Source organism: Vombatus ursinus, unplaced genomic scaffold, assembly GCF_900497805.2.
Source record: "Vombatus ursinus unplaced genomic scaffold, bare-nosed wombat genome assembly UNPS02010193.1, whole genome shotgun sequence".
NCBI lineage: Eukaryota > Metazoa > Chordata > Mammalia > Diprotodontia > Vombatidae > Vombatus > Vombatus ursinus.
The window spans coordinates 5,509,929-5,533,039 of NW_020949971.1; the positions used below are offsets into that span (position 1 = coordinate 5,509,929).

At 45.5% G+C, this 23,111-nt stretch overlaps 2 protein-coding genes and 1 non-coding gene across 10 annotated transcripts in view; 2 read left to right on the plus strand and 1 right to left on the minus strand.

The window, feature by feature from the left end:
- The first annotated feature begins 324 nt into the window (after positions 1-324).
- LOC114036962 (endogenous retroviral envelope protein HEMO-like) lies at positions 325-14,296 on the plus strand. 7 transcript variants are annotated; one of them, XM_027853762.1, is made up of 4 exons: positions 325-404; positions 965-1,010; positions 1,155-1,310; positions 11,289-14,296. In XM_027853762.1, the coding sequence occupies exon 4, from the start codon at positions 11,643-11,645 to the stop codon at positions 13,140-13,142; it is 1,500 nt and encodes a 499-aa protein (XP_027709563.1). In that variant the 5' UTR covers positions 325-404; positions 965-1,010; positions 1,155-1,310; positions 11,289-11,642; the 3' UTR covers positions 13,143-14,296. The 7 variants fall into 7 exon arrangements, with proteins under 7 accessions (XP_027709563.1, XP_027709565.1, XP_027709562.1 ...); XM_027853764.1 differs by having other exon boundaries at positions 1,155-1,174; XM_027853761.1 differs by having other exon boundaries at positions 965-1,310.
- On the plus strand, positions 767-897 carry LOC114036980. Its single transcript, XR_003568393.1, has one exon. It is a non-coding gene; the product is annotated as a small nucleolar RNA SNORA24 (small nucleolar RNA).
- Positions 14,297-14,898: 602 nt separating the features above from the next.
- Positions 14,899-23,111, minus strand: part of PRSS12 (serine protease 12) — a 75,621-nt gene continuing 67,408 nt past the window's right edge. For both annotated transcript variants that reach the window (XM_027853759.1, XM_027853758.1), the window contains 2 exons: positions 18,249-18,529; positions 14,899-15,723 (listed from right to left, as the gene is read on the minus strand). In XM_027853759.1, coding sequence (XP_027709560.1) covers positions 15,416-15,723; positions 18,249-18,529 — 589 coding nt within the window. In that variant the 3' untranslated portion in view covers positions 14,899-15,415. The remainder of the gene's footprint in view (positions 15,724-18,248; positions 18,530-23,111) is intronic.

The following is a 23,111-nucleotide window of genomic DNA, read 5'->3' on the forward strand; positions in this document are numbered from 1 at the left end:
ATTCAGCTTCCTGAACCACGCCTTCCCGCCCCCTCCCCACGTGATATAACTCCAAACCACGCCCACATCCCTTTCCCGCGCAGCCGCAGCGACGCCGCTCCCTAAGTCCCACAAACGCCTAGGCCCCGCCCCCGTCCCGCGCAGGCCTCAATTTCCGCCCACCCTCCACACACACAGAGCGTCTCCAAAGCTCCGCCCACCAAGGCGTGGCCTTAAGCGTCCCTGGCAGGATAAGCGGCCGCAGATGGGCGCGGCACAGGCCCCGCCCTCCCCGGGCCGGAAGGACGTCACCGTAGCTATAAAAGCGTGCGCGGAGGCGTGTTCGGCCTTTCTATGGCGGGAGCAGCTGGTGGCTCTTTTACTGCTGTGCAGGCCGCGGCACTGACCGCGTCTGGCCCACCTGGGTGAGGGGGCGCTGGGTGTGGGGGGGGTGGTCCGTCAGGGCCGGCGGGGGGCCTGTGGGTGATCCGCTAGCGCGCGAGAAAGCGAGGAGGCCGTGCACGCCATCTCCACGCGCGCGTGGGGCGGGCGGGCAGGGGCGCATGCGCCGCGAGCCGGTCCCGGTTAGTACCCCCACGTGGCGGTGCCCGGGACTCCAGACCCTGCCGAAGGGGAAACTGAGTCTGGGGTGGCCGGGGGACAGGCGGCGAGTCCCCTGTGTTTGCGGGGTTCCTCCCTTGGGGTGCGGGAGGCGGTGACGGCGGCCCCCCACCGGGGGGACCCCGCGAGGCGGAGGCGGAGGCGGGGGCCTCCCGGGACCGCGAATCTCCATGAATCCTTGGGCCCTGCCGGCTGTGGCAGTCTCCCTTCCTAGCCATGGAAAAGCATGATCTTGCTTATTGGCAAAGCTGTCACCATCTAATTGGTATCAGATTCTGACTTGTGCAAGTGACACGCGCGACGTGGGCGAGGGGGGCGGGGCGCGTGGTGGGCCGGGCAGACTAACGCTGTGCTACGCTTCCAGGTGCCCGGACGCAAGGGGAGATGGGAGATGGGAGTACAGACCCAAAGTAAGTGTCTTTCCTGGTTCTTGCTCTGACATTAGAGAGAAAGAGAGCACCGAAGTCTCGCTAACTAATAAAGTTTTGCAAAGCTTGCATCGACCAGGACGTGAGTTTATTCATATGAAGTGTCGTGTTAATCTTTTCCTGCAGGCTTCGAGGGATTGGAAGTGGTAAGAAGGAAGGGTCCTGGCTTTGGTTACTCTGGCAGCGCCGGCTAGAAGACCTTATCTTTGTGTTTATCAAGAACTTTTCAATAACGTGGTACATCTTAGCTGCCTTACCGTTCTGCGTGCCTTGTTGTGGAGGGTAAGAACGAGGTGCCCCAGATCTGCACGCAGGCAGCCCTTGACACATCTGTGCCCTGATGGTTTCCTTTCTATCTGCTGCAGTGCGCTGCTGCTCCTTGGCCGTTATCATCTGAAAGCTGAGTAAACTTAGGAGCCAGCTTCGAATAAATGTAATCTCCCATTTTTTCAGTCAGCTAGCCTCTGAAGTTACTGACTTTCAGTCTTCACACTCAGCCGGTGGGTGCTGTTCTCTCTGGATCCCAGATTGAGAAATGCCCCAACAATTTGGTGTTGGAATTGGAATGACTTTAACTCTGAAACCACATACGATAATAGGAGCAGGGATCCCCTGAGGTCCACTGCTAAGCAAAAATGTCATAGCCCCTCTTGACTTCGGGAGGAGGCTCCGTATCCCCTTAAATCATTCTGAAAATGCTGTGCACAAAATCCTTCTTTTGTTTCCTGGCCAACTTTGAGGCCTGGCTTCCCACTTTAATGGCTAAGCTAATTGAGAACTGTCTCAAGCCATCTACACTTGGTACCTCCTTCTCACCTACCTCTTAGTCCCTTCCAAACCCTTCACATTTCTGCAACCTGGTTCTGGTCTCATTCAAATAAACTGCACTCTAAAGTGATCAGTGATCTTAATAGCCAGATCTAACATTTTCTCAATTGTCATGCTCCTTGCTCTGCAGAATTTGACCCACTTGATGGCCTTGGATACTCTCTGGGGTTTTATGGCAGCTCTCGGTTCTTTCCCCGGGTCTCTTTCGGGTTTTCATCCTGGTCACATCACCCAAGACTATCGTTGACCATCATCCCTTATCTTCCCCTGCTACTTTCCTAATTTTTAAGTTTTTTATAATTTTGAACCTAGACAAGAGCATTTCCATGTATACTGCACTACATAGAAAAGGATTCAATTTTAAATTGTGAAATTTCTATTTGAGAAGCTATGTAATAAGTACTACACATAACTTTCAAAGCTATTCTGTTTTTCTTTGCTTCCTTCTAGGCTTTCTTTTGTTCTCTGCTGTGTACTTTTTATTTTTCCCTCTGTACCCCACTCTAGAGAAGTCTACCATTAGACACAACTATGTATATATGTGTAAAACTGCACCATGCATGCTTATCTTTTTTTTTTTTTTTTTTTTTTTTACTGGATAGCATCTTTCATAGTTGATTTTGAGTATAATACTCAAATGACTCTAGTCCTTCAAAACTATTCTTAGAACAATAATGCTGTTAACTCTGTACAGCATTCTCTTGGTTCTGCTCATTTCACTCTTCATTTAAGTCTTTTCGTGTTTTTCCAGAATCAACCAGCTCATCATTTCTTATAGCACAGTAATATCCCATCACAATCATGTGCCACAACTTGTTTAGGCATCCCCTTGATTTCCACTTCTTTGCCACCACAAAGAAAAGAGCTTCTAGAAATATTTTAGAACATTTAAGTTCTTTTCCTTTTCTCCCTAATCATCTTGGGAAACAGACCTAATAGTTGTATTACTGGGCCAAAGGGTATACACAGTTTTATAACTCTTTGGGCAATCTGATAGGTATAAAATGGTAGCTCAAAGTTGTCTTTGCATTTCTCTAATCAGCCTTTTTTCGAGACTGGTTTTGATTTCTTCATCAAAAAGACCATTTATCAATTGGTGAATGATTGGTATTATATATTTGACATGAGACTTTTATCTGAGAAACTGTCTAAACATTTTCCCCAATTTTCTACTTTTGATCTTGGGTACATTGTTTTTATTTGTACAAAACCTTTTTAATTTAATGTAATCAGAATTATCTCTTTTATATCTAATTTTGTTCCCTTACCTGTATTCATAAATTGTTCTGTCCATAAATCTGATAAGTAATGTAGATTAAGATCTGGCACTACTAAACCTTCCTTTATTATTTTTTATTAGTTCTTTTCATATTCTTGGCCTTTTCTTCCAAAAGAAGTTCTTTTGGAGTTCTTTTCAAACTCGGTAAAATAAATTTTTGGTAATTTAATTGACAATGGCATTGAATAAATAACATTTCTCCAATTATTTAAATCTGACTTTATTTGTGTAAAATGTTTTATAACGTTGATGTAATCCTGGGTTTGTTGTGGTGGGTATGCTCCCGCGTATTTTATATTGTCCACAGTTGTTTTAAACGGGGTATCTTTTTGCAGGGTTTTGTTGGTGATATATAAAAATGCTGATGATTTTGTATTCTGCTTTGCTAAAATTAGTCTCCCCTTTGTTGAATTGGGATTTTCTAAGTATATCATGTCACTGCAAAAAGGTGTGCTTTTACTACTTCATTGCCCATTCTGATAGCTTTAATTTCTTTTGCCATTGCTAGGATTTCCAGTACAGTATTGAGCAATATTGGTGACAGTGGGCATCTTTATTTCATGCCTGGTCTTAGTGGGAATGCTTCCCCATTACAAATGATGCTTGCTGATGGCTTTAGGTAGATGCTTCTACCTAAGGGAAAATATTTTGTGTTTTTAAGATTTCCAATTTGGTGTTTAATAGGGAATTTTTAATTTGCTTTTCCAGTTTTCTTTTTAAATTGCATATACCATTGAATTAATGGTCTGTTCAATTTTATTGATATAAGTATCTAGAGATAGCAGTTTTCCTCTGATTACTGCTTTTGCTGCATCCCATAGGTTTTGATATCTTGTTTTATTGTCATTCTCTTTAATGAAATTTTTGATTCTATGATTTGTTCTGAGATTAGGTTGTTTAGTTTCCAATCTATTTCTATGGTCTCTTATTGAATATAATTTTTTATTTTGTTGTGATCTGATAAAGATGCATTTAATTTTTCTGGTATTTAGCTATACTTTTTATGTCCTAGTATATGGTCAGTTTTTGTAAAGGTACCATGTACTACTGAGGAAAAGCTGTATTCCTTTCTATTTCCCATTCAGTTCTCTCCAGCTGTCTAGCTTGTCTAGCTTGTCTGAGAATCTATTCACCTCCCTGCCTTCTTAATTGTTTTTTTGTTTGGATCAATGAATTCTGAAAGGGGGAGGGGTAAAATCCGCCACTTATAATACTGTTATCTGTTTCTACCTATAATTTAACTTCTTTAAAAATTTAGATGGTATAGCATTTGGCGCATATAGGTTAGTATTGATATTGCTTCATTGTCTGTGGTACTTTTATCATAATGTAGTTTCCTTGTTCATTTTAATTAAATCTATTTTAGCTTTAACTTTGAGATCATAATTGCTAGCCCTGCTATTTTTTTATATCCACTGAAGCATAATAAATTCTATGTAGCCCTTTTTTAACTCTGTGTATTTCATTTAATGTGTTTCTTGTAAACATATTGTCAGATTCTGATATTTAATCCATTCTGCTAGCCAGTCTAGTTTTTATGGGTGAGGTCATCCCATTCACATTCAAAGTTATTACTAGTTGTATATTTCCCTCCATTTTGTTTTTCCTCACTGTTATCCTTCTCGTCCTCTCTACCCTCCACACATGTCCAATTTATTTCCAACCACTACCTCCCTCCCTAATATGCACTCTTTAAAGAATCTCTCACTTAATACTCTCTTTAAGCTCCTCCTAGGCCTTGATCTGCCCACTCCTCTAAGTCTGCTTTATCCCCCCCCCACCCTCCTACTTCTTGATCTATACACCCTTCTAAAAGTCCGTCTCTTGTACTGTCCCCTTGCCCTCCTATTTCCTTATAAATTTAGAAGACTTCTACCTTTGTATATGTTCCCTTTTTAACCACCTTCTGATGAGAATAAAGTTCAGAGCTACTAGCCCTCCACCTTCCTCTATAGCAGTTCCCCTTTAAATGAGATAATTATTCTATTGTTCTCCCTACCCAGTTTAGTTTTATTTTTTAAAATCATCCCATCATATTCAACTCAAACCCAAGCCTTCTATGTATCCTCTTTCGAACTACTCAAGTAATTGGAGTTCTGGGCTTTTTTTTTTTCCCCCACAGAATGTCTTTTTTTCCCCTATTCAGGATTATGCTCAGCTTTGCTGGGTAAGTTATTTAAGTATTCTTGGTTATAACCCTTTACTCTTTGAAATAAAATGTTGCATGCCTTTTGGTCTTTTAATGTAGAAGCTGCTAGATCTTTCATTATCTTGCCTGTGTTTAGCTCCATCATATTTAAATTGTTTTTCTCATTGCTTGTAATTTCTCGACCTGAGAACTTTAAAACTTGGCTATAGTATTCCTGTGACTTTTCATCATGGTATCTGTTTCAAGTGGTAATTGGTAGATTTTTCTTAAATTTTTGGAACTCTAATTGGTTGACTTTCTTTTTGTAATTACCTTCATTTTCTTGGATTGCTTTTTTTCCCCTACTTTTTCCTCAGCCTCTTATTTTTAAAGCCATTTTAAGTTCTTCCAAGAACTCTTTTTGTCTTGTGACCACTTGACATTTTTCTTTGAAGTAGGAGTGGCTTTTTAACTTTACTGTCTTTGGAGTGTGAACCCAGATCTTCTCTATCCCCATAGTAACTATCTGTGGTTAAGTTCTTTCTCATTTGCTTTCTTTTTTAGTGGCAGTCAGGTTCCTAGTACCAAGGTGTGTGTGAGGTGGGGGGGGTACCTTTGTACAGTTTTTTTCTGAGTTCTGTCTAGGGGCCCAACCTTGGGCATTCCTCTGACCCCCATCTATAACCAGGGCCCCCAGCCATGCTATCGCCAAATGCTCTTGGCTTCCTTTAGGCCCTCCTGTAGCTGCAAACATGAGCTCATTCCTCTACCCTGGAACTGAAACCAGGGATTCTGCTCTTCTGCAAGGTCCTTGCCCACCTCTTCTACCACACCCACTAGGCATGTGCTCACCTGTGCTTGCTCCTCCCACAGCCATAGGGACCAGTTCTAGTCATCATAATTGGGCCTGGCTTCCCTCAACAGTGTACAGGGCCATCAGTCTTCCCCTGCTTGGCTCATTTTAACTTGTACCTTGTTTGTGGGAGAATTTTGGAGAGCCCTGTATTTCCTCTTTCTGCTATCTTCCCCTTGCCCCCTTCTCTTTTTGCTTTATTATCTCACTTGGGGATTTCATCATGTCCCATGGAGTTCAGTTATCTTGGCACAGATGATTCTCAACGTCTATTTGTTCGGCCCCAATCTTTGATCTCAAAGTTAGAATGTACAGAACAGAATCCATCATCTTCATCCCCCAGATGTAATTGTTCCCATCTTCTGGTTTCCTTATTGTTGAAGGTATAGTCTTCAGTGATCACATAGGCTCATGGCCTCAGACAGATGTCTTCCCTGATTCTGGCACTGACCCCACAGAGATATCCAGTGTGTTTGTGTCTTAGCTCACAACTACCGTGCTAGGTCCCCATCACATCCTGCCCTCTCCCCTACTCAAACTCCAGTGGCTCGCTGTCAACTCTAAACTCCTTCACATCCAGGCCTTTTCCAGTTATTTTACTGCCCTCTAGTATTCTTATTCATTTAGATTGGCAAATTTCTTGTTCTCAACACAGTTGCTTTTACATTTGCACAAATCTTTCCCAGACAAGCACGTGTGCATACAAACCATTCTGGGATATTTTTCCTCCACACATCTACCTCTTGGATACCTGCCTTCCTTCAAGACTTAGCTCTAATCCCCCCTTCAAGAAGCCTTTCTGAGACCCCAGTCCCCCTTCTTCATTAACTCCATGTTGTGTTTGCATGTTTGCCAGTGAGTGTTGAGAGAAAATGATCCCAAGTACCTGGCAAGACAGGATAGATTCTGCAGAAATCATTTTGTGACCCCTTCAGATAGAGGTCTGGGGGGCAGTGCTTAGCACTGTAAGCCCACCCTTAGGGACTCCATTGCTATAAATGATTAAGATTTCTAGTTAGCCAGTGTAACTCCCTGCCAGACTCTTATGTGTATGGATACCAAGGATGATTTCAGATGTGCAACTCAGGGAGAGCATGACTTTAATGATCTATTTATGGGGCTTTTTAGGAGGCTCCACCCAAGATAAATTAATTATTGAGGGAGAAGACAGGAAAGCATTGCAGAAGGATTTCCTAACAAATCAGAAATAAATTTTTAGTGTAATAGAAAAAAATTCTTGTCTCAGAAACATCTATCCCAAATTGTTCTCACCACCTTAAAAACCTTTACCTCCTTTCTTTTTCCCTTCTGACCTATCCTCATGTACTTCTCCCTAAGTAGGACTTTTGGAACTGAGTTTGCTCTGCTCCCCTTCCGCCCCTACTCCAACCCTTTCTTATGCCTTTTCTGTACCTTTCTAAAGCCTAGACACAAATATGAGTGAGACCTGATCTGAAAGATAAAAGGGATTCAAGACAATGTACATGAAGATGAATTTGTCAAAACATTTGTCTTTATCCCAAATGGAGAAGATTTACCCCCCTGTCTAAGAAAATTGGGGTATCCAGTAAATAGGCTATTTAACCTACTGTGTTTGTTTCTGGAACACTGCTGTATATTTTCTCAGACTGTGACTAATAATAAAAAAATGAAACTGGTTTGGTCAATAGTAGACCCTAATCTGAAATAGGCTTTAGATTGGTTTTTGTGGCTTGTCTTGCCATCAGATAGTGAGAACATAAGTACCCAGAGGGTAGTGATTCCTCCTGCCCTGACTGAGGGAAGATAGGTGCCATGAAATAACAGTCAACTTCACTAAACCCAGACACCAAAGAACATAAAGAGTCATATGCTTGTGAGTTTTTGAAGACCACCAGTGACATCAGAAGAGTAATGTCTGGACTTGTGTGAGGCAGATCTGTGCAAAGTTGTGAGCCTCACTCAGTCATTGAAGTGCAGTGGCGAGGTGAAAGTCAGGACAACTGGCTTATAGATGCCCTGGTTGAACATCTTGAAACTTGTCCTTGGGATAAGGGTCACACATGACCCAAACAGTTGACAAACTACATCTTCTGAGACGGTACCACAAGAAGCTGAGAACAAAGAAGGCCATTGGAAGGTACAATGGATAGAGCCCTGGGTCTGGAGCCAGGAAGACACCAGGATTTGAATCCAGCCTCAGACACCTAGCTATGTAGTCCTGGGCTGACCTACTTGCCTCACTGTTCATCTGTAAAATGGGGATAATGGCACCTACCTCTCACGGTGTGAGGATCAAAGGAAATAAGACAGGCAGTGCCTTAGAGATAAAGTAATGCCCCATTAAACAATTAGGAGTGAACCCTGAACTTGTATAAACCTTTTGAGTTTCACTCTTAAAAGGACCCCACCCACTCTACCATCCAACTGGAACTTGATGAGGGTTCCTTGGCCTATTCCAGGGAAGCATGTGCCGCTGGATTGGTGGGCCTTTGTCTTGGTCTGTTGGGCCCCTCTGATGAATGTCCCTGTCTACACATGTGAACTTAATGGGAAGGGATTTGTGGTGCAAGTTACAGACCAAAATCTCTGCAAGTTGGTGCTAACCTTTCCCTTAAAATCTGAGAAGGCCTGGAATTCAACCCCTTTGTGTGCATCTTAATCCAAGGTTGGGTTTTTTACCTTCAAATCCTGTTTCCTAGGATGAGCAAATGGGAAATGCTTCCATTATCATTTCTAGACATTAAGGAAACTTGGGGCAAAGTGATTCCCCCCCCCCCCCCCCCCCCGGTCACAATCTAGTGAGGCAGAATTTGAACTGACTTTGGGTCCAGAACACTATTACTGTACCACCTACTTAGCCCTTGACTTCCTTTTCCTCCATAATCAAACTTAAGGGAACTTAGAATTGTCATTCCCAAATGAAACCCTTATTTCTTCAAGGAGATACCTGTTAAGTACTTTAATAGGCTATATGTAGGGTTTCTGATTGTAGCTGCTGACATCACTGGCCAAGAGGGTTTGTTTTTTGTTTTTGTTTTTTTGCTTAGGCAGTTGGGGTTAAGTGACTTGCCCAAGGTCACATAGCTAGTAAGTGTCAAGTGTTTGGGTCTGAGGTTGGATTTGAACTCGGGTCCTCCTGGTGCTCTATCCACTGTGCCACCTAGCTGCCTCTGCCAAGAGGGATTTTAAGGCCTCACATCCAAGCCCTAGTTTGTGCAATAGGCTGACACTCACTTGGTTAATTAGGAAATTTCCCTTCAGGCCTGTAGCTTGGAGTCCCATTTCAAGGTCATCCAGCGAATGTGAATGCTACAGATTGCCGACTCAGGAATTAGGAAGCACCTCTTGCTTCCCACTCTGCCAGAGCTGGTGTCCCATCGTGAGGGTCAGGGTACACGAGAAAGATTTCAACAAACCCCATCACACTAATGCCACAAAGAAGCTAGGATGGCTGTAGCCTTTCTGTGCAGACCTTTTGGTCCCAGTACATAGCTCAGTGCTACATTTCACAACCACCCAACACCATAGCCCAAGGATTCCCACTGTTGCGTTCCTTGGCTGCACCTGCCCTCAGTGCAAAAAGCCCCTCATATTCAGGCACCTTTCTAATTTCTATTCCCTGTGCTATTTGCTCTGGTCCATCATACTCAACGCCTACCTGGAAATAGACCATCTATGAGCAGGCACTTAACTCCATAATTCTCTTCCTGCTTCAGTACAGACCTGCTATCATTGTTTCTAGGTAATCTACCTCTAGAAAGCCATGCAATGAGCTTGTAGTCATCCTTGTTGCCAATTCAGATTAAATCCACTTGTGTGATCCGCCTGCAAGTGCAGTACCCCTGCTGCCCCAGCTGCGTCCTACATTTATTACATCCTACTTAACTTCTGACCATGACCTAGCCAAGGTGGCAGAACCTATTTCCCTAATCCATGCCTGCCACCTTGTGTCTGATGTTTCTGTTAACATTTACACAGATTGTAAAAGGACATTTGCAGCATGCTACTTCCACATTGGGCAAGATCTGGAAGAACTGGGTTCCTTAGTCTTGCCATCACCTGGTCATCCCATGGCCACTTAGTACCCCAAGCTGAGGCCATCCATCTATGCACCACGACCTTGAACGCTGTCCCACCCACACCAGCACAATGGAGTAGGAAATTTGGGGGCAGACATGGCTGCCATCGGACATTAGCATCCCTCTGTCTTTTATCCTCATTGCTATATCCCTTTATCTATGAGGGACCATATCTCTGCCTCACCATCCCACCTCTTATCTGAAACATGAGAAATGGAAACCCAGGGGTTGTTGAGCCCTCCCATCTAGCTTCATAGTCCAAACAAGCTTCCTGCCAATCAGTGCCCCCTTCTCTGCTGAAGTGCATTTGTGTGCCATCTAATGAGCCATGTGTGCAAAGGCAGAAGGATGAGTATAATATAAAAGATTTGGTCTAATAGTCATAAATTTTGTTTCCATCACAAAACAGTGGGCAAGCTAACAAGAGTTCCACTGCAGACCAGGAGAAGGGATTGATGAAAGCATCCCTCCCTGACCAAGTATACCCTTTAGAGCACTGCAGATCAGTTTCATTGCCTATTGGTTAATGTTTTTATGTTTAGTGGATGGTAGAATGTTAGCTTGCTAGAGCTGAGTTTCTTAGTGAGGCAATGGGGTTTAAATGACTTGCCCAGGCTCACACAGCTAGTCATTGTCAAATATCTGAGGTTGGATTTGAACTCGGGTCCTCCTGACTCTAGGAATGATGCTCTATCCACTTGCCACCTAGCTGCCCCTGAGCTGATTCTCTTCACAGTAGCAAAGAAATGGGCCTCCAATTTATTTCCCAAATTGGGATCCAACGAAGGGACCTACTTCACCTCCAGTCTTGGTCACAAGATGGCTAAAGCCCTTGTATTCTCTTAATTCACACTCCCTACCATCCCTAATTCTCTGGACATGTAGACTGAGAGAACTTGGACATTAAATGAGTATTGTGAAAACTCTGTAATGATACTGAAATGGCTTGTAGTTGTACGCTTGGCTTTCTTGAAGTTGTGGAACACCCAAGGTAGAAAACATACTTTGTTACCTTGTGATCCATGCCACCTGGCCTACCGTCAGGGAATGAATTGAGGGAGCCACAGACTGTATTCTGTCCTCTAACCGGAATTCTTTCTTGTTTGTGCAGAGAAGCCCAGGATGCCTGGATGATGCCTAAAACACAACCCTTTCCCAGTGTCTGACCCAGAGACCAAGTCCTGATCAAAATTCGCCTTTGGAAGTGCTCTGTAGAACTCTGGTGGGAAAGGCCCCTATTGAATTGTTCTGACAAGTCATGCTACAAATCAAAGCCAGAGGAAAGGTCGTGTAGATACTTGAGAGCCAAGCCCAAGGCTCTCCTTTTCCGGATGTATTGTCAGTAGGAATTGGGTCACTTTAGGTAGATTATGTGGAATCCTACCCTTTCTTTCCTTAACTGTTAATGCTATCAGCATTTACCCTGGTCCTGTGGCTAAACTCCAGGCTAATGTAAATCTCATCTATGCCCATAATGAAGCAAGAGATGATGAACATACGTGTCATGGTCATCACGGTGCTCCTACGACTTGGCCTGGCAGGTCATGCCCTTCCACGGCATCCCTTTATCACATCAATACAAAGGGCCGTTACTGCTGCAAACTTAACAGATTGCTGGGTCTGTTATAAAGTGGGTAATATGGAAAGTGAGGTTTCCCTGATCCCCATTCCAGCTCCACTCTCCCACTGGGTCAACGAATCCATATACGGCGTGTATTATTCTTCCTCCTACTCTAAATACCAGTATCTGTGGAAATACACAGGCCGGCCCCTCTCCCCTGAATATGGGAAAGGACTGAAATACAAAGTACATGTAAGCCGCTCCTTTTACAACTACCAAGTTGCAGGACATCCACAATATCGAATACAACACCGAGGTCAGTATCCATTGTGTATCCAAAACGACAATGGAACCGTATACTTAGGCGATGTTCCGGAGGAAAGATGTGCCCAGACCCTGTGGTTTGATACTGATGATGGCACGTGGGAAGTGGACCCTGGATCCAATAGCGGAGGAAACCTAAAATGCGGGAAGACCTCCCTGATGACATTTTGGGGAAAAGAAAGCTATTCCAACTTCACTATCCTCCCCCTCAATTATACCTCTGCCGACTGGGAAAGTGAAACAAAGAACTGTCATAATGACACTTTATATGTACTTGCTGAAGGGGGAGAGGTTGTCCACACGAGCTTCAATATGTCCAGCTGCCCTGGGGAAGGATCTTTTGTCAACTTTACACTTTTGTACCAGATGTTTGAGTCTATACTTTGTGCCTATAATGACACCCCTTGGCACCATTTGACCCGTTTGTGGAAAAACTTTGACAAGCGATGCCCTTGGTACTTTGAAACAGGTACTCTGATGATACAGGGGAAAGAACGGTGGTCACCAAATTCCACCTGGGCCCAATATTCTGGTAACAGGCTTACTCTATCCCTCACGAGAGTGCCAGGGCTTTATTTCATTTGTGGTAATTATGCTTATAAGGCATTACCTCCAGGGTGGGGAGGAACATGCACCATAGCTTATCTAGTCCCTGATCTACAGATACACAAGACCTTGACCTCTACATCTGTCCCCAACCCCGGGAGCTTCATTAATCGGTTTCATAAGCGGACTACTAATCTTTTGGCTGAGAAACCCTCAGGATTCCATGCTTTTGCTCGAGCCTTGTTTCCGTGGCTTGGGATTTTGGAAATTGAGAAGGCAATAGTGAATATGTCCGCAGCTGTGGAAGAAGGTTTCAGTGCCACCCTCGATGCCATTTCCAACCTGCGGCTAGAGGTAGACCCCCTGTCTCAGGTGGTGGTTCAGAGTCGGATGGCATTAGACGTGAAACGGGCGCAACAAGGAGGAGTTTGTGCATTTGTCAACACCATGTGTTGTTTCTATGTTGATAAAAAGAACCAGATAAGTCAGAATGTTACCAAGTGGAAAAGCTTAATGAGCACAGACCCTGAGTAGTCCTGGCTTGGTGAGACTCCAAAGGAGCTTGGGAGAAATGGTGTAGGATGCAAACAAGAGTGCCCAAGTTTCCAGGGAGGGCCCTAGGAAGTGCCTTCATGTGGATAACCTTAGTAGAAACTCGGACTGGTCTCTGTCTATTGCAGTATGCTGCCTGTCGGCTGTCATTGCTGCTACGGTGCTGAACCTTTTAGTACAAGGGCTACCAAAAACCAAACCCATGTTTGAAGAGTCACTTTCTAGTTAGTGGCTCCCCTACTTAGCTTTGAGTAATCTTTCCTTTTTCAGCTGGTCCCTGAAGTTACTGACCCAGCTGGTAGGTGAGATTCTCCCTGGGCTCTTCTGGATTTCAGGTTGAGAGATTCTCAATCAGTTTCTTTGTTAGACTATAAGCTCCATGGGAAGGCTGCCATATACATTTTGTAGCTTCCACGACATTCAGCAGGGCACTCTGTACGTAGTGTCTGCTTAATAAGTACTGTATCAATCCAATTGTTACTTTTTTTCTGATGAAAAATAGTGTAAAGGGACATACATTTTCACTTAAATACTTCTGAAACTTGTAATGATTTTATAAGTAAAAAGTTGTTTTAAAAATGAAACATTTTCACTGTTAATCAAAAGATCGGATTTAGAACCAGAAGGGACCTTACAGAAGTCCCTTGTCCAAGTCTGTTGTCCCTTCTCTCCCTTCCCCCACATCCTCAGTTTTATAGAGGAGAAACTTGAAATTATTTGCCATAAGGAGTGAACCTGACAGAACCTGAATTAGAACACAGGTCCTCTGACTCCAAATGCAATTATTTCTTCAGCTTCTTTGCAACCTACTTAAACGTGGGTAGATGGGGAGCTTTCCATGGTGTACCTCAGGGAAACTTTTAGTCAAAATAGAGCGAATTCCCTTTGTACATGCTGAAACGTGCTGGCCCCAAGTATTTCTGATACAGAATTTAATATGCAGTCTTTTAGAGAGAATGATGCCACCAACATCACTATCCTCTTTTGAGGTCCCTTAATCACAACCCTTTGACCATCAGATTTCACTGGACAGTCCCTGCAAGGAATGTTCCCCCTAAGGAAAAATTCTGTTACGCAGTGAGGTACTGTAAGAGCCAAAACCAAATAAATACAAGATACAAGGATGAGGAATTGTACCGTGGCTCCCATTATGATTTGAACAGCTCCCTTCAGCGTTCTGGGGCTTGGGGGGGCAGGCAGTTCAAATGTATTTCCCCTGAGCAGTTGCCATGAATCTTGACAACTGGTTGAGCGGACACATGTTTGCAAGGATCCTGAGGCAGGCATGTGGAGCAGGGTTGACTAGCGGGTCTCGAGGCCGAGATCCCCCTCCCTCACATGCAGGTTGTGAATGTAAGCTTACACATCTGCTCTGTATCTCTTTCCCCTTGTCTGTAGGTTACTGGGAAGATGCAGAATGGCCTTCAGATTTGTAGCCACATACTAACTTACAGGATATTAGGGATGGTGGTCTTTGATTTCATTGGTTTAAGGAGTTTGCAGGTTAGGAAATGCCTTGTACCAATGCAGGTTGGCAGCGTAGCGCACTGACAGGGGAAAGCCCAGGGTCTGATAGCCAGGATGTGTCAGAAGCTAGGCTCGAACATGCCTCTTCCTGTCTTCAGGGATAGATGTTTTCTCTGACATGCCACACTTGGGAATAATAAGTGAAGGGCAGATTGTTTTCCCCATTGAATCAGAATACTTTATGTACTTTGAATCAAAGTCACATCAACACTAAGACTGGGTGATTGATAAATATAAAAAGTCATTCCAAAATCTGAATAAATGTTTGAGGTTATACAGAAATAAGGCCTGAACCCTGATATCTTTTTCATCTTGAGGAAAATGCTATGGAAAAAGATGAGATTATAAATAAGGCCCAGATTGGCAAATAGCAAAACAGGGAATTCACTCTACCAAGGTGAGACAAATCAGATAGAAAACCCACGCCAGTTTCTGCAGTCAGTGCTGAAATGAAGGCTTTCCTGGAATCACCAACACCCCAACCCCTTCTGCGGCTTTTGCAAAATTTGCCTCAATTTGATGGTAAGTAATTTCTTTGTGCACAGGAATCCTGAAACAAAAGTAACAAGTATTCAACTTACATTCAGTTTCTTAAAGATGAAAGTCACAACACCAACCTGAATAGGATGCGTGGGTTGGCCACTGGTTTAAACTGTGGACTAGCAGTTCAGTTCAAGTGCCACTGGATCCCAGTGTCCTTTTCTCCTGAGGCTCCCATACTGAACTCTTCACAGTTTGGTGACACTTTTTATCCAGGGTATAAAAGCTGAAACTTTGGTATAAACACCTGGGGAGTCCCTCACGCCACAGCCGTAACCCCAGGAAGTGACTCCATACACAGCCCAGCTTTCTCCGGACCGTTGGCACATCAGGGGGCCTCCGCTGTCTCCCTGGCAGCTGTCCACATGGTTCTGCTCCTGCAGACTTCCAGCACATAGCATCCTCCCTGTGAACCGACTCTGGTAGCGCTCTTCACAAAACCTCTTGGGAAGTAAGGGGATGGCTGCTTGCTGCAGGGTCCTCGAATAGGCTTGTCCTGCCCAGACAGACCAGACAGCAGGGTGAGTCAACACCTGGCTACACAGAGCAATGGTTCAGAGGTTTGGGGAGCACTGTGTGCCTTGAGAAACTACCCTACCCTTTGAACTATTGGGATAACAACAGATTCCTGCCCACCTTTGCGATGTTTCTCTATACCCAGTGAGTCAATCTCAGGAATTGATAGGCACAGCAGGACTCCCACCAGAAGAAGGCCATACGGCTTTGGATCAGAGATCTGGAGCTGGGAGTGTGGCCAGCTCATTCAGCCTCCTCACTTGATGGACAGGGAACTGAGGCTCCCAGGGGGACATAGTAATAAGCATGAGAGGAATGATTTGAACCCAGTCCTCTGGTTCAGGAGCCAGCCATGTACCATGATTCCCCCCACAGCAGATGTTCAATGGAAATGCTTCAGAGCATGTTAGGATTCTAGTCTTTCAGAGCTGATGGTCCGTGAAGGTTTCCAATTCCCCTAAGATTTCCCTATCATCAAATTGGGCAATTATCCCTGAAAAGATTTCCCATCACTGAAATAAATAGGAAGTGTCAGTGTATGATTCTGGATGAAAATCCCAATGATTCTGAGATGCACTGGAGTTTTGAACACTGGCCTTGGAGTTAAGAAGACCCAGGCTCAAATACCGCCCAGAACAGCTGTGTTTCAGTTTCCTCTTCTATAAAATAAGGGCATTGGACTCAGCCTCTAAGGTCACTTTCCCCTGGAAGTCTATGACAGTATGACCCTCTGTCCTTGCCTGGTACGTGTAAGGATTTCATAAGCCCTCTTACTCTTCCTCATGTAATTCCCCCATGTATAGCCTCATCGATCTGTGACTCATTGGAGAGCTCCCTCCATCCATAGAGGTCATAGTGTCCAGGGCTCAGCCGGACCCCAACTCTTCTCATCAGGCTGCAGAGACTGCACAGGGATAAGTCACCTGCCGGACAACAGAGTCTCGGCTCCTGGGCCGCCTACCAGGCATAACCTGGCATGCAGAGGGGGACGCTTTTTGGACCTTAGAGGCCAGTCCCTTCATTTTAGATGATAAAAGGTTTAATCAGATCAGCCGTTGGACAGCTGCCCAACCTTAAGAGAAGACTTAAGGTCAGATTAAGCAACTTGCCCAGGGTCACACAGCTGGTACATATCAGAGGTGGGATTTATCTTAGGTCTTCCTACCTCCGCATCCAACAGTGGACACTACCGTAATGCCTCTAGTCATCTCATGGCGAGCCTGCCACCCTGAACGTGTACTTTTTTTTTTCCTACTGTTAATCCAGCTTAGCCGAGTTCAGCCTCTTCACTGGAAGGATGAGTACCAGATGATAGCATTTTTTGGCAAGGGTGACTCCTAACACTGCGGTCCTGTGTGGCCCCTTCAGCTTCTCCAGTGGGACTGTGTGGAACAGTGAAGAGAATACTGCCCTGGAGTCCAGAAGACCCGGGCTGTAACCTTGGCTCTTGAGCCTTACCAGCTGCAACTGAACAAGCCATGCACAGCCCAGGCCTCAGGTTCACATACAATGAGGAACGTGATGGCCACGATACCCCCAATGGGTGGTCGAGGCTCACACAAGATAACGCACAGAGAGCGCGTTTGGGACCTTGAAGTGCTGCCAAGGTCAGCCATGATCGCGATGACTTCCTTGCCGAAATTGACTGAGATCAGGGCCGAGCTTTTGAAAGCAGGTCACCCAAGTCACACTGCCCCTGGCAGGGATTAAGGAGTCTGGAAACACAGGCACTCAGTCACACTCTGGCAAGAAGCATGCTTGATAGGTAGGTGGTATTTGTCATCAGTCCTAGGTGCTGTGTGTGACTAGAAGCCCTCTGATGAACTTGGGCAAGTCCCTTCTCCTCCCTAGGCCTCGGTTTCTTTCTCTGGAAAGTGAGAGTAGGGGTTGAGGCAGAGAGCCTGAGGTCCCTTCCAACACTGCTTCCGTGACTGCATGCATGCTTTTCTTGGTGAATGTTGATGTTTGGGCAGGAACCTCAGGCTCCCAGTAAGCTGTGCTTTGGCTGAGAAGATGCAGAGACTCATGGCCCGTAGGTCACTGGGCTGCCTAGCCAGGACAGCTTAGGGAGGAACAGTTAAGTTGAATACTTTGAGGAGGGGAGAGCCCAGCCGTGGAGTCTTGATGTCCTTAGAAACATGAGGTCACCCACTAAGGGACAGGCACACCACCCGGGGTCGCCAAGGTACACTCCAGGGAGTCTATCTCCCCTGCTGTGAAATCTCGCCAGAGATCAACCAGGCGCTGAACCTGTGCTGCCCACAGGGGACCTAGTAAGGCTCCTGGAGACAGAAGAGTAAGAACCCAAGAGAGCAGCGTGAGCCGCCGGGTGCGGCCCGTCAGCTTGTTCCAGAGGAGAGGCTGTACAGAAACTATCTGGGCCAGACTGTGTGTAAAAAGGAAATGAGCCAGAGAAGTGAGAAGTCCCCCAAAACTTCTGCCACCAGGTCACGTTAACATGTCCTGAGCCTAGGTCCTGCATCCTTTCTATTAATTCATACTCACCCGTGTCTCCCCATCCAGTGATGTAACAGTTGGGCGCGGTCTTCTGCGGCCTCTCCCGTCTCCAGGGCAGGCAGGCAGGCAGAACGTGGCTGTTGAATGTGGCACACTGCTCCTGTGGTCCCTGTAGCCTCACCAAGGCGATGTCATAGTCACTGCTGTCCGGCCTGTACTGCCGGTGAATCACAATCTGCTGGACCCCGAGCTCTTCTTCAAACTCCTCTGGCACCAGCGTGTGATAGTCCCCAACTCTGACGATGTAGTTCCGAGTGTTGTTACCGTACCTAAAATGCAGGGGAAGGGGCACACCTTGTTTCAGAGGCTGAAAAGTGGTGATTGTGAGAAGAAAGATTCATCAAGCAATCATTAAGGGCTAACTATCTCCAAAGTTCTAGGACAGGCCTCGAGGTCACATGTGGCCCTCTAGGTCCTCAAGTGTGGCCTTTGACTGAATCCAAACTTCTCGAGAGAACTCTATGGCTCCACCTTCTGTAGCTGATGCAGAATCAGCAGTAATGGTGGCCCTAGCCAGTCATCTGGCAGAGCTCTACTTTTGCCTTGACCCGTGGCCCTTCTCACTAATTACCACCTCCGTCTAACCTCAGGGAAGTCTTTGAGTAAGAGATGGGCTAGAATGCAAGTGTAACTCCATGTGTAAATGTAAACATTTTATATCATATGAGAAAATCTGTCAGACGATTGCTTAGCTGGAAGCAATTTTAGAAACACACACACACACTCCTGGGATCATAGGAGTTTCTAGAGCTCGAAGGGACCTCAATGAGGAAAGTAAGGCCCAGAGAGGTTAAGTGAGTTGTCCTAGGTCACACCAGAAGTACATATCGGAAGTGGGATTTGAACCCGGGGCCCCTGACTCAGGAGTCACCACTTTCCCCGTATCACAAAGCAAAGCTACCTGAAGCATCTGTGGGAAGTAGGTCAGGGTTCTGGCCGTGGACAGAATAAGGAACAAAACACTGATGAACTAGACATTCTCTGCTGAACATAGCCTGACCCCTGGTATCTTGGACACCACAGCTCTTAGAAGGGTTCTACACCCACACCCAACATCCATGGGCACGGTTATTTCTGTGGGCGAACTTCTTCCTTAAAACTAAAGGCTTCCTGCAGGCAGTCTAGATAGAGAAACGGCCCTGGGTCCAGCAGAGCTGAGCTCTAGTCCTGACGCTGACCCACTGGCCCAGCCCTGGGCAGGTCGCTTAACTGAGACAGAGCTGCAGAAGAGTAGCAGACCCACGTTGGTGGAGGGAGCTTTGTCACCCCAAGAAAACCCAAAGGCCAGTGTCCAGCCAAACCCCAGACTTCCTGTATTACGTGTACATCCTGACAACACCAGGAAGCAAGGCTTTTCTGCAGCGCCCAATCGTAGAGGCCTGACAGCATTTGTTGTCTGAACTCTTGCAAGGGACATCCCTGAACCCACAGGGCATCCACCCCCTCCCCACATCACCAGCAGCAGCTGTGTCCAGCAGTGGATGCCCGAGGCAAAGAGATTTCCTGAGGTGCCAATGACAGCATTCTTTAAAGTTTGCAAAGCGGTTTACAAGAGGTATCTCCCTTGATCCTCAAAGCCACCCTAGGAGGCAGGTGCCATTCTTATCCCAGTTATTATTTTTTTTAACAAATGAAGACGCTGAGACAAACAGAAGTTAAATGACTTACCCAAGGTCACACAGCTAGTAAGTATCCAAGGGTAGATTTGAACGCACGTCTTCCTGACTGCAGGCCCAGAGCTCTATCCACTGAGCCAAATACCTCTCCTTTCTTCCCCCCTCTCATTCTAGGTATGGATCCCTCAGCTTTGACCAGACCCCTCACCAGCCTGAAGGCAAGTAACAATATCTCTTAAACAGAAAAATCTTCTGTTGTCTCATACGCTATCAAAATGAAGTTCCCTTTCCATCCCTGCATGTTCTGTGTATCCCAGTTTGATGCAGCAAACTTGCCAAGCCCATCCCTCCATTTACTGAGATTATAAATGGAACAAATGCCATGCTTGGAATTCAGAGGGCATGGTAGTGGATTAGGCGGGACTGCCGGCCAAAGATTTGTCGTCTGGTGTCAGCGATCCCAGGGGATGTGGTTACACGCTAAAGGGACCACATTGTGGCTGAGATACAAATCTGCAGGCAGACTGCTTAAAATCCTCATTAGTGTGTCTGGGAGTTGGGAGGGGAACTTGCAAAGGATTTCTTCCTGCCACGTAATTTATGAGTGACTCTCTAGCTGGCCTGCTGCGATTTTAATAACCTTTGTTTATCAAAGTCAAACATGGCCCTAAAACAAACATGGCAAGTTTGGGCCGCTAGCCCTCTCACTCTGGTGTGTCCTTTGTCCAAAGGAGGGAGTGAAGGAATGAGTGAAAAAAAGCATTTATTAAGCATTTACCGGAGGCCAAACCCTGGAGATACGAAAAGTCGCCTGACATTTCCAAACAGATTTTGGCATGGAAACATCTGACACAGCAACCTTGTGAAAGTCAGTATCCCTGTTACTTGCTCCTTGGGACAGGGACTAAAATAGATGCAAATTATTAGCATTTCCATGCAGACGGCAGAGCTAAATTGTCTCCGCTTGCTCATTTTCTCTGGCATGCTATTGACAGCACCCAGGACCCAGGCACCTGCTGGGCTCTGAAGTTGTTCTGGTACACATCAGGGGGCCTTCTGTCCATGTGGAGGAAGGCATTTCAGAATTCTGCTAAATATGGAACTTAAATGATGAGGGGCATAGGGCCTGTCTCACGTCCCATCCTACGTGGAAGCAGGACAAACATTTGTTAGTGGCTGAATAGGCGAGTAATGAGTGGAAGGTTTGAGGTTTGGTGTCTGTAGCTATGGCAGCACACAGGTCTCCCCGACTGGCAGATGGGTGACCAGAAGGAGGGGACACAATAAGATGCCTCTATCACCATGGTGATCCTTCCACTTTCATCGTGACAGAAGTTTGGAGAAAGGGAAGATGCATCAGAGCCAACAGCCTGGGAGAGGAGAGGAGGATGTAAGCTGTTGGGTACCTGGTCACAACCCCGGGGGACAGCTCCTCCTTCCTAGCTGAGGAAATGGTGGCCGAGCTGGCTCCAAACCCCACTTTGGATGTTTGCTACCTAGAGGTCCTTGGTCAAGCTAATTCACCTCCATGGGCTTAGAAATGTACATATGCGTATGTATGTATATATACACATTACATAAGATTATATAAATTGTGTGTGTATACATATATACATCTACATATATATATATATATATATATATATATACATCTATATATACACACACACACATGCACAATTTATTCTGAACTTAAGGAACATCATCCATGGAATGGGGTGGCTGCCCTGAATGATGGAGGGTCCAGCTTCAAGCCTCTTTTACAGAATCAGAGGATTTGGAGCTAAAAGGGGCATCATTTCACGAGTGAGATAACTGAGGTCCAGAGCAGGGAAATGACTTGCTGGAGCCTGCACAGGGAGGTGGTGCGTGAGCCTGGAATCAAACCCAGATCTTCTGACCCCTCAACCGAGGGCTGTTTCCACAAGCGATGCAATGAAGGCAAACCCCAGATTGGCTGTTGTTGAGGACCACATCTCCTGTGCTTAGATCTTAAGCTTATGAGGCAGCTGCATGGTGGAAAGAACACTGGGTGGGAATCAAGCAGACCTGAGTTCAAATCCTACTTCAGACACTTGGATGCTGTGTGTCCCTGAGCAAATCACTTAACCTCTTTCTGCCTGAGTTTCCTCATCTTTAAAATCAGTAGCACACACTTCACAGGGTTGTTGAGAGTCAAATGAGATCACACACTTAAAGTGCTTTGCAAATCTTTTTTGTTGGTGTTCAGTCATTTTCAGTCATGCCCAACTCTCTGTGACCCCATCTGGGGTTTTCTTGGTAGAAATACTGGAGGGGTTTGCCATTTCCTTCTCCAGTTCGTTTTACAGATGAGGAAACTGAGGTAATCAGGGCTAAGTGACTTTCCCAGGGTCACACAGCTAAGAAGTGTCTGAAGCCAGATTTGAACTTAGGAACATGAGTCTTCCTGATTTCAAGCCCTATACTCTATCCACTGCATCGCTTAGTCTATATAAATCTTAAAGCCATATAAATACTGGTGATTACTACTGAATCAACAAGACCCCATGGGGAGACACCTAGTAGGTGCTTAATAAATGTTCATCAGCATGACAAGAGGAGGGCCAGATCTAAGCAGCGTTTCCATGATTCAGGGGTCAGAGTGTCCCGTAATCCTGTCCCCAGAACGCACAAGACCAGGACTTCTCACTCGGATCACTCTATCAGAGGAATGAATGAGATGCTGACCCAGCCTGGGCATCTCTACTGAGTCAATTGATAAAAAGTGTAAACTAGTTGGGAGAAGGAGAAATGTTTTAGCGGCATTGGGCGAAAGCATATGACGCGACACAGAAAAATGTCTTATGGTTGGGTGAGAAAAGTCAGTCCTGCCCTCTGGGGCTGAGCCAGTTCAGAGTCTGACTAGGACTGAGCTGAGGTGGCGTAGGTCCATCTAAGCTCTTCAGAGGGAATCCATTGGGAAGGAGAAGGTCCAAGGAGAGAGTCTCTGCTTCCTCCTCCCCTCACCCTATTAATTGGAGAACATTGTCAACTTTGACAGATGGGAAGACCAGGTCTCAGTGGTAGCGTCCACCATAGCTAGGATCAATGTGTCCCAGAAGGGAACCAGAGACAAAGTAGGTACATTGAAGAAAGACAACTCCAGGACATAAGGAGGAGTAGAAAGCTATACTATATGTTTACATTCTGAATAAAAACGTTTTACATTTTTTTAAAAGTGCACTGAACTCTCTTGGCACAGTGTAAGGAGTAA

Bases quoted from the DNA above. Each gene is read 5' to 3' on its own strand.
- LOC114036962 (XM_027853761.1), top strand. From the start codon at position 11,643: ATGCCCATAATGAAGCAAGAGATGATGAACATACGTGTCATGGTCATC.